The sequence below is a fragment of the Solenopsis invicta genome, chromosome 11 (assembly GCF_016802725.1).
Source record: "Solenopsis invicta isolate M01_SB chromosome 11, UNIL_Sinv_3.0, whole genome shotgun sequence".
NCBI classification, from domain to species: Eukaryota; Metazoa; Arthropoda; class Insecta; order Hymenoptera; family Formicidae; genus Solenopsis; species Solenopsis invicta.
In genome coordinates, this window is record NC_052674.1 from 5130186 (window position 1) to 5139967 (window position 9782).

The 9782-nt window shown below is 34.7% G+C and overlaps 3 protein-coding genes across 5 annotated transcripts; 1 reads left to right on the forward strand and 2 right to left on the reverse strand.

Annotated features, from left to right (window-relative positions):
- Positions 1–1678: 1678 nt before the first annotated feature.
- LOC105201613 (ATPase WRNIP1) lies at positions 1679–3856 on the reverse strand. 2 transcript variants are annotated; one of them, XM_011169686.3, is made up of 5 exons: positions 3720–3856; positions 3182–3392; positions 2275–3112; positions 1902–2112; positions 1679–1802 (listed from the first exon to the last, which is right to left on the reverse strand). In XM_011169686.3, exons 2-5 carry the CDS (start codon positions 3389–3391, stop codon positions 1796–1798), a joined length of 1266 nt encoding a protein of 421 aa, XP_011167988.1. In that variant the 5' UTR covers position 3392; positions 3720–3856; the 3' UTR covers positions 1679–1795. The 2 variants fall into 2 exon arrangements, with proteins under 2 accessions (XP_011167988.1, XP_011167986.2); XM_011169684.3 differs by lacking the exon at positions 3720–3856 and having other exon boundaries at positions 3182–3472.
- Positions 3857–3897: 41 nt separating this feature from the next.
- Positions 3898–6013, forward strand: LOC105201612 (uncharacterized protein At4g17910). The gene is made up of 2 exons (XM_011169681.3): positions 3898–4039; positions 4114–6013. Exon 2 carries the CDS (start codon positions 4137–4139, stop codon positions 5694–5696), a length of 1560 nt encoding a protein of 519 aa, XP_011167983.1. The 5' UTR covers positions 3898–4039; positions 4114–4136; the 3' UTR covers positions 5697–6013.
- On the reverse strand, positions 5942–9543 carry LOC105201611 (EGF domain-specific O-linked N-acetylglucosamine transferase). Of its 2 annotated transcripts, none has more exons than XM_011169679.3 (10): positions 8650–9543; positions 8224–8430; positions 7980–8128; positions 7738–7901; positions 7527–7644; positions 7279–7432; positions 6998–7198; positions 6784–6917; positions 6587–6689; positions 5942–6348 (listed from the first exon to the last, which is right to left on the reverse strand). In XM_011169679.3, the coding sequence occupies exons 1-10, from the start codon at positions 8827–8829 to the stop codon at positions 6094–6096; spliced, it is 1665 nt and encodes a 554-aa protein (XP_011167981.2). In that variant the 5' UTR covers positions 8830–9543; the 3' UTR covers positions 5942–6093. The 2 variants fall into 2 exon arrangements, with proteins under 2 accessions (XP_011167981.2, XP_011167980.2); XM_011169678.3 differs by having other exon boundaries at positions 7527–7647; positions 8650–9542.
- Positions 9544–9782: the final 239 nt, after the last annotated feature.

The window sequence follows — 9782 nt, forward strand, 5'->3', positions numbered from 1 at the left end:
CTAAAGTGAAAAACGAAAGACTTATATCAGTCAAAGTTCGAAATTTTTGAGTAAAATTTTTTTTGTGAATTTCTCTTTTCGAAAATCGAAAGCCTTATATCAGTCAAAGTTCGAAATTTTTGAGTAAACTTCTTTTTGCGATTTTCTCCAATATCTCTGTGTTCTGATAGCCCCCAGAAGAGTTCTAACTTTTATCATGATGGATCGAATCGCTAAAGTGAAAAACGAAAGACTTATATCAGTCAAAGTTCGAAATTTTGAGTAAAATTTTTTTGTGAATTTCTCTTTCGAAAACGAAAGCTTATATCAGTCAAAGTTCGAAATTTTTGAGTAAATTTTTTTGCGATTTTTTCCAATATCTCTGTGTTCTGATACGTTAAAAGAGAAAGAGAGAAAGAGTGAGAGAGAGAGAGAGAGAGAGAGAGTTGTGTCAAGATTTAAAAAAATTAAAAAAGCTAATTTTTTCAAAAGCATAATTTGAAGACATTTAAATAATAAAGAATTATGTAAAAATAAAAAGATGGTATATTTATCCGTGGAAAGACATTTATTTCTTCTTCATCATATGATGCGATGTTAATTACAATTATTTTTTAAGTACTGCGTAAAATGAATCTTTCTTTATTAAAGAACCAAATTCTCTCTGTTACTATTAAACATCTTTTTTAAGTAAAAATATGATTGTGCAAAATATGGGCATAAACGTATTGATATGTATTAATATCAATGTTAATGTAAATAATTCAGACTATAATAAATAAAAAATTACGCGAAAGTAGACGTAATTAATCATTTGTGCACATTCTCGACCCCTGTTCTGGATGCAACATACGCGATATGCGTCAGATTTTATTTGCAGCAAAATGGATGTTAGCACGGACAACAACCTACATCCATTTTTCGAGAGATGGATGTGGGTTGTTGTCCGTGCTAACATCCACACTGTTTTTAACGGCGGGTTGCAAAATAGATGTGACACGTAGTTCCCATTCTGACCAGAATAGATGTGCGTCACTAGTGTATGGGAGTTTCGAAGCGTTATAGGAAAAAGGCCGCCGTGGCCGCTTTCAGGTGTCTCAGGTTCCTCTCTGATCAAACATATCTGATCGTATCGCGACCCATCGTGATATGTTAAAGCGTGAAGAGGGAGATTGCGACAGATGAGCACGAATTTGAGATTGATAGTGAGATAATTTATTAAATATTAATAATTATGTAACAAACAATGAATATCTCGAACGAGTGAATGATGAATTGATTAAACTGAAGATGCTTGAATCGATGTCAGGTTAGATTCTTGCAGGTATTAGTCAATTTAGTACTACATTATTTATTTTGAATATTGAAAGCACTAATAAACAGTGCTTTTAATACTCGGAATCAGTTATTAATATAGTACTAAATCGGTAAATTTCCGCAAGTTGTTGTAAAGCACAGTGATATATGTGCCAATGCAAATTAGTTGTAAACTCAGTTTAACTTATTTTTTATCTTTTTTTTTAATTCTAGGAATAAGAACAATCGAGATTAAAGTTAATTTACATTGATAGAAACTGATATACAACTGCGCCTTACAATACTTTACACTTACTATGTTCTGCTATTGTAGCTTTAAGGAAATAGATAGCGATTTGGCTGAATTTGCTTAAATATTAGAAGGTTTTCTTTAACCAAGATATAAATGTAATAAGAAAAGTGGAATATATTTTATTATTTACAAGCTTTGCTTTTTTGAAAACAATCAATACATTATACAAATCACCAGGTTCCATTATTTTCTTAGCACATTAGATTATTAATACCTGCAAGAAAAAAGTAATAATCTATTATATTTGCATAAAATTACAAATTAGTAATGATTAGACAGGTAAATGAAGAAAATTTTATCAAGTCTACTCTACAGCTTTGCATCTGTTGAGTTGCATCTCATGTGTAATGGCACAGCAGGTTGATCTTCACATTCCAAAATGAATTTCTCAGCTGCTTTTAATGCATTATATATTGATCGAGATTTTGGTGCTTTCGCTAAGTAAAGCGCGCATTGTCCCAAAAGCACATCACACTCCGGCATACCAATCATTTGACAACCATGCATTGTATGAACAGCTACACCTGAATATTTAAAATAAATTAATTGAAGGGTTTCCTACAAAATAAATCCATTTGTAATAAAAATATTTATGGCAAATTGGTAATAAATATAAAATTGATTTGTTTGAATTTTTTAGGAAATCCTTCAATTATATGTGCACTTTGAAAATAAATCAGCTTTACCTAAAGCGTCTGGATCTGCTAGACCAATGTCTTCACTGGATATCCTAACTAGCCGTCTTGCAATGTTTACCGGATCTTCCTTGACTGCCATAATTCTGGCTAACCAATATAGAACAGCATTTTTCTTACCAGCTCTTATCGATTTATGAAGCGCGGAATACAAGTGATGACTCTGATTAGTTTCTCTCTCAGAGAGTAAATGTGCTTTCATTAAACCTTCTTTAATATCTTTCAGAGTTATTGTTACATTGTTATTGTAACTTGATGTTTTTAATACATCTGCCTGTCTCATAAGCTTTGCCAATTCTAATGCATTCAGAGCTACACGTGCATCTCCATCACATGCTTCTGCTAGCCACTGTACTGCATTATTATCAATGTGAAATTTAAGTTTTGTACGTGAATGAAATTTAAACTGCTCTTTACTGCTTGTCTGTTCTTGTGTATAAAGCGTGTCTCCGTTTATACGTTCTATTGTTTTATGAAGAATCTCTGTTATATTACATTTCGTTAATTTATTTAACATAAACACACGACAGCGGCTTAGTAGAGCTGGATTTAAACTGTAAGATGGATTTTCAGTGGTACATCCAATTAAGGTAAACGTTCCTGCCTCTACGTGAGGCAGAAATATATCTTGCTGCAGTTTATTGAAACAATGAATTTCATCCATGAAGACAATGGTCTTGCAATCGGACAATTTCAATTTGTTCTTGGCTTCGGTAACAGCATCTCTTATATTTTTTACACCAGAATTTGCTGCAGACAGATTCACAATGTGTACATTGTTGCTCGTTAATTTTTTGCTTAAAGTTGCTATGATATTCGTCAAGGATGTCTAAAACATAAATTATAGATAATTATTCTGAAACAGCTATACAAAAATGAAGAGTAAAATTAGCTTTACCTTTCCACAGCCAGGTGGGCCCCAGAATATCATACTAGGAATTTCCCCTTTTTCCAATAAATGGTTCAAAACAGTGTTTGGACCAATGATTTGTTCCTGCCCCACGTAAGCTGCAACACTCGTTGGCCTCATCTCTTCAGCAAGTGAAACACGTTCCAATGCTTCTGAGCTCGGCACTTTGGAATGTTTGATAGAATTATGTCCAGACATGCTGTTGACACCGTTCGACATTTGATTGGGATGTACTTTAAATTTTTTCATAATTGTTGATAAAGTTCACATTGAAAGAAAATGCTCTCTTAATTCCTGCTTCTATATGACACTCTCTAATGTTTTGGTTAAGTTATTTTTTGGTTATGTCACTCTTACATATTAATTACATATTTACGTTGGCTTAAATATTTGAACAAACGATAGGTGCACGCTAACATTAATAAGTAAAAAGTACTACGCAGAGAATAAATTTATTTAAAGCAACGATATTAAGTATATTATTAAAACGCGTTGTTTTTTAATATAAATGAATTGAATTATTTACATTATATTATATTCTTAAGACGACGTGTTGATACAACTTTGACACTATATTGAAACTTAATGAAAAATCGCCGAACTTATTAATACAATCTTTCTCATTGAACCGCGTAGAATGATTAGAAAAAGAGCAAAGTGCTGCCATCTACGGAAATATGATCACGTGGATGTGACCATGGTTGATGGTTGTGACCATGTAAGACTAGTAAAGCATTAATGTCAAACTTGTATCAAACTGACACAGCATAATGTACATTCCTCGTACGTGTAGCGCGATGAATGAAGCACACGAGTAATGAATTAACGGGCAGATCATCCGCAACCGTAAGTTCCCTTGTCAGTCAGGTATACTTTGCTTCAACTGCGCAAAATTATAGTTGAGTTGGACATAATCGTAGAATGCCAGAAATTCGATTCGACAATGACGCCGCCGGTGAGCCAGGAGCAATACCGACTCGAGCAGGAAGCGTTTGTCTCCAATCACGGGGGTACGACACCGCACGAGGTGATTGTCGCACTTCTGCCGACCGTATGCGGCGTCTTACTGGCAACCACGACTTTGGGAATCCTTAGGAAGTACACCCTCGGAAATGTAAGAGTCGTCATAGAGTTCATGCTAACTGTCATCCCGACTATCTTGTGTTGTACCGTATTACATACTTCGCAACATGTAGAGAACGTATGCGTGTTAATGATACTGGTCTCTCTGGTAAACATAATGCTGCTACTGAGGAAAGGAATTAATCTCTCTAATTTGCAGCCGGTTGCCGGCAAGAGACCCTTCATAACTAATTTTCGCGCGCTGACCAACATTGTTACTGCGATTTGTATATTAGCCGTCGATTTTCGTATCTTTCCACGGAAATTCGCCAAGACAGAAGTATTCGGATACAGTCTAATGGACACGGGAGTCGGATTGTTCGTGCTGGCGAATGCGTTGGTCGCGCCGGAGGCTCGAGACTTCTCTACCTACCGCCAAGCGGGTTTTTCCGAAACCTTGATGAAAAATATAAAAAAATGCTTCCGAAGTTGCGTGCCCCTCTTGGTGCTAGGTTTCGGACGTTTCGCAGTAGTCGAGTATGTAGGATACCAGAGGCACGTCACCGAATATGGTGTTCATTGGAACTTTTTTATAACTTTAGCTGTCGTCAAGTTGTTCACCAGCATGATTACCAGCACTATTAGCTCCAAGTATTCATTACTCTCAGGCATATGGATATTGTGTATGCATGAATACACTATGAGCAATAAAGGTTTGAAGGCATGGGTTTTGAGTGACGAGTCAAGAGACGACTTTTTCTCTGCCAATCGAGAGGGCCTAATTTCTGTGCCCGGTTACGTAGGACTGTATTTTGTTGGTGTAGCTATTGGACGATTAATACATTCAACATATCAAAATTCTCACACAAAATTGAATATGAACATTTCTGTAAAATTGTATGGTGTCGAATTTGGGATGTGCTACAATGAGTCAATGTTACTGTATATTAAATTATTCTTGATCTCTGCGCTAACTTGCATCGTGGCGTTGTATTGCGATTTTGAGATTTCAAGAAGATTAGCCAATGCCGGGTATTGCATGTGGATAGTGATCCTAACAACTACGCTACTCGGTTTCTTACTGCTCGTAGAAATTGTGCTAGATATAATTAATTCCGCGATAAGCGAGCCATGCATCGAAAGTAAAATGGAGAGACTACGTAAAAACTTACGATTGAATTTGAAGAAACATGTGGAGAATGAAAGAAAAGAAAATGATGAATGTGCAATTAGGAAATCTTTAGAGATTTTTGATGCTGTAAATTACAACGGCCTATTCTTTTTTCTTGTCAGTAACGTTATAACTGGTCTTGTCAATATGTCAGTGTACACGTTATATGCCAAACAATCGGTGGCTCTATTAATATTAATTATATACATGGCTGTGAATATCCTTTCAGCGTTGATACTTTATAGGCTCAAAATACCGATCAAACTGTGAAATAATGATGAGTCAATTTTAATGAATTTACAATGTTTGATCGAGATTTTGACTATTTTGCTGAAAGAATTATGTCTTCTTTATTTGTCATGTTAAAGGCATATACTTATAACGTAAATGTTAAGAATTACATTCCTATTGTTATATGGCCAAATATATAACTAAATATTATATAGATATATATGTAATTTAATTACGAATTAATAATTAAGAGAAAGTATTGCCAAATGTGCAACTCAGACATATCGAAATTTATCGCGTATTTATTTTATTTATCAAAATAAAGTATGTACATTAGTATAAAAATAAGTATATAAGGAATTCGATCAACAAACATGTTTAGATCGCGTTCTATTGTCATACCTCATCTTGTTAATTTAGTGCCTAAAAGTCCTTTTCATAATTCATCTTTGGATAATATATCCGATTTTTGTAGTCTTATCGGTTCTTTAGCGTCAGAAGGTCGTACCGTTTCTTCATTATCCGTCGTCCTAGTACCATTTTGTATTTTATTGTGAATATCATTAAACTTCTTAAATGCATTATGATGCTTTACGTGATTTCTTGCAAGCGAAACGATTCTGAGGAACTCTTTAACGTCGAAGCTGTAGTTCGTAAACTTTGCGTGAGCTCCGCCATCAGGATGTGTCCCCTACAAATTATAAGTATTTAAAAGCATATTTACGTTTAATAATGTAAAGCTACAAGTCTAGTCACAATTTCAAACAGTGAAAAAATGAAACAGAATAAAAAAATTTTATAAGAACATCTCAAGCATCTTATTATAAAATCGGTTTCATTTACTGCATACTTTTTTTATTATTATAAGACTAAATTATCGAATATATATATATTATTTTGTTGTTAGTAAAAAATCTGAATGAACGTACTGGGTCTTGTTGGACTAATTTTGACGTGTCTTTCCACGTGAAATATTTTACGCCCCTCAACCGTGCAAGGTCTTGGTAACAATTTGGATCTTCGCAATTGTATCTGCGAAAAATAATTGAAATATATATGATCATAGTATTCAATCAATACGTAATACATAGTAATCAATTTTTTAAAGCAATTTCAGAGATCTTACATTTCGAATACTGCTGCCCAGTCTGGCAAAAACATTAAATGCGTTAAGCCGGCGCCATGAATACCGATAAAAATATCGGAATTCCTAGTGATTTCCAACTGTTTTTTAAATGGTATATTTTTATTATACACAACCTGTAAAAAAGAATCGGTTGTACAGCACAGAACAAAATGTTAAAGATAATTAAATATCTTTCTTTCTATTGGAGTTTTACCTTTCTGACTTTATACTCCGGGTTCTCTTTTAAAGCCTTTACTAGTTCATTCTCGTTCAAAATTTTTCTATATTGAGTATCTCTGCTCAGCAACGTTACACGAATCTTCCGATCTTTTCTTTCATGCAGAGGTATTTGAAGTCGATGCAACAGATGCTCGCTAAAGGCTTTAAATAATCCTGATTTTTCACAGCCATAAATCTGAAATAATGTTTGCTGATAATTAATATTCTTTCTTAGAGTGTAGAATATCTCGGTGAAAGGATATACAATGTTAGTACAAGTGGTGTGTTATAGAATAGACCGAATATCATCCGCGGTAATAAAGGAAAGACCAAGTTCCTAAAGCACACGGTCTCGCCTCTAAATGTTTTTAAATCCCACAATGGATTCCTTGTGAATGCCTCGAAGGTATCTTGGAACGCCGATCGATAACTGAAAGCAAAATGTAGTTCGATATCTAACGGTTCATAGTATTCATTTTATGTTTATGTCAGTTTTATTTTATGTTTCGTTTTATGATTGTTACCTATAACTTTCCCAGATCATTACATGATTATCTGTATCGAAGGCAGATGGGTGCGAGAGATTCACGTGCAATGATGCGTACAAGTTGAAAAAGTCGCAAAAGTGATGATACATGTTAACTACTAAAACACAAAGCGACTTTAACGAAATGACGGATATGAACTATAATTTATTTCACACAATTCCTTTTTGCGAACGTCTTTCAAACTTACTGGCATCTATCTTCATGATGAAGGTCGGTTTCTCAATGATGACATCACAGTCGCCATGAACTATCGGCCGATGAGATAATTTTCGAAAGTTGCGTATTTCTGGACTCCAGGACTGCAACGGACTAATATGATCCGCGTTTTCCTGTAATCTCTTTTCGTTCAGCCTGATCGCACAAGTGAGAGTCAGTTACTTTCCAATTCGTTGCACAGATAATCAGCTTTTCTTGCTAATATTCACTCACGTGCAGTAGCCGCCAATTTGACCTTCTTTTAACACATCCATTTTGTATCTTATAGGTTCCTTTCGATTCAGTAAATCCGTAAAATTTAGCATCACATTTCTCGCTCTACAGAATCTCATATGTTCCGAACACTCCAAGGACGAATCATCCTGAAAGAAAGTAAAATCCAATTAAGATATCGAGTTGATTATCTTTTCGCATTTCATATATGATGTCAGATTTATTTTATAATTAGTAAACTCACTACAAATAATGGTTCGCATAATAGCATCATCTCTCTCCTTTGATCCCGCACGTATCCAAAATCACCTTGTGCATAATATGTGTCTAATTGAGCTCTTTTTGTCGCGACCCATCCCTTGTGATCACCTGGGCAATGAGGAATGGAAAAAGAATTTTTTGCTTTGCAATTGTCCTCGTAACCCCAGCAAGCTTCAGTGTCGAGACTGTCCTGAAATATCAAATTGACGGTTTTACTTTTAACGAATTATGTAAAAGCGATTTTATTAAAATTTTTTTTTTGTAATAAAGCGAGTATAATATTATATAAATAATCCATAGAAATTATGTTCGCAATTTCTATAAATAAAATTTTATACAATATATATAAAATATATCTGATAAAATGAAAAAGATAAGTCAAGAAATTAATTTTAAATACAAGTCTTACCTTATATGGACACGTCGCATCATTACGGCATTTTTCTGCTACTGTGGGAAAAGAGTTGAAGTAATACTTGACATGTTCATGCGGTAGATTAATATCAGTGTAATTGCCGCCAATGGCAGTGACCGTGAATACGAGCACCAGTGACACAGGATGAACCGTGAACAACGTCCTCATGATCATCGTGTAAAAGAATTACTGAAACCAACCGGATGTTCTTACGAGTTCCCTGCGCGTTCGTCTTACAACGTTATTCACGGTTTGAATGGGAAACGAACCACCTGTGAAGGTGGGTGTATGACCTCACAACCCGCGCATTAATACACATGCGTGGAACTTATGCGGAGGTATAGCGAGAGGCGATACTGAAGATCTCTCACTACATGCGAGATGTGAGTCAGCTCACATCATATACATTGCGCACTGGCTTGCCTTGAACAGTCTGCTAAGAGAAGCGAAACTTTAATATTTTTTATTTTCTAAATAATACGCCGGCGTTTTTCGACCCGTCGAATCGATAATGCAGGTCGACGTCTGAAAGCCGAGTATGTGGAAGCATTACTTTTGAAGTAATCACAGGCAAGCTTGCCGACTTCGATTGTGCTATATCCTTGATGAGAGCATTAAAATGGACTTTCTTAAAGCATTGAAATCTCTCATAAATAAATATAAAAAATCTTCCAGTTATCTTCCATGCAGTCAGCTGTCTAACACGTTTGCAATATGGCTATGTACACTGTCACTGTCAAGGATTAGTTATTTGCGAGGACAATTTGAACTGTTCTTTCTTTTAAGTGAAATAATTGGACTAAAATAAAAAATTGAAACACCCTCGAACAATTTTTACTTGATCCACGCAACTTCTAGCGTCTGAATCTTAACATTTTTCAACTGGAGTATTTAATGGGCCATGTATTCTATGGGAAAAATATTCTTAACTGATTTGAGTCCCTCTATGGGGGTTTTCCCACGATTTGAATGATTGCATTACCTACAGAGTTTCGACAAAGTAGAAGAAACGTAAAAACTTTTATCTACTATCGATACATAACTATCACACAGTACATAACTATTATATTTAAATATATATTCTTTATTAACATTTTTTAAATATCATATTTAAAGAAACATGTAAA

What these genes read in the sequence shown, in the direction of transcription:
- LOC105201613 (XM_011169684.3), bottom strand. Translation starts at nt 3,442, where the DNA reads ATGAAAAAATTTAAAGTACATCCCAATCAAATGTCGAACGGTGTCAAC. An exon ending in GCCCACCTGGCTGTGGAAAG is followed by an intron (nt 3,113 to 3,181) that starts GTAAAGCTAATT and finishes TTTATGTTTTAG; the next exon opens with ACATCCTTGACGAATATCAT. An exon ending in AGCAGATCCAGACGCTTTAG is followed by an intron (nt 2,113 to 2,274) that starts GTAAAGCTGATT and finishes TTAAATATTCAG; the next exon opens with GTGTAGCTGTTCATACAATG.
- LOC105201612 (XM_011169681.3), top strand. Translation starts at nt 4,137, where the DNA reads ATGACGCCGCCGGTGAGCCAGGAGCAATACCGACTCGAGCAGGAAGCG.
- LOC105201611 (XM_011169678.3), bottom strand. Translation starts at nt 8,829, where the DNA reads ATGATCATGAGGACGTTGTTCACGGTTCATCCTGTGTCACTGGTGCTC. An exon ending in ATGCGACGTGTCCATATAAG is followed by an intron (nt 8,431 to 8,649) that starts GTAAGACTTGTA and finishes TTGATATTTCAG; the next exon opens with GACAGTCTCGACACTGAAGC. An exon ending in ATGATCTGGGAAAGTTATAG is followed by an intron (nt 7,433 to 7,526) that starts GTAACAATCATA and finishes TTTTGCTTTCAG; the next exon opens with TTATCGATCGGCGTTCCAAG.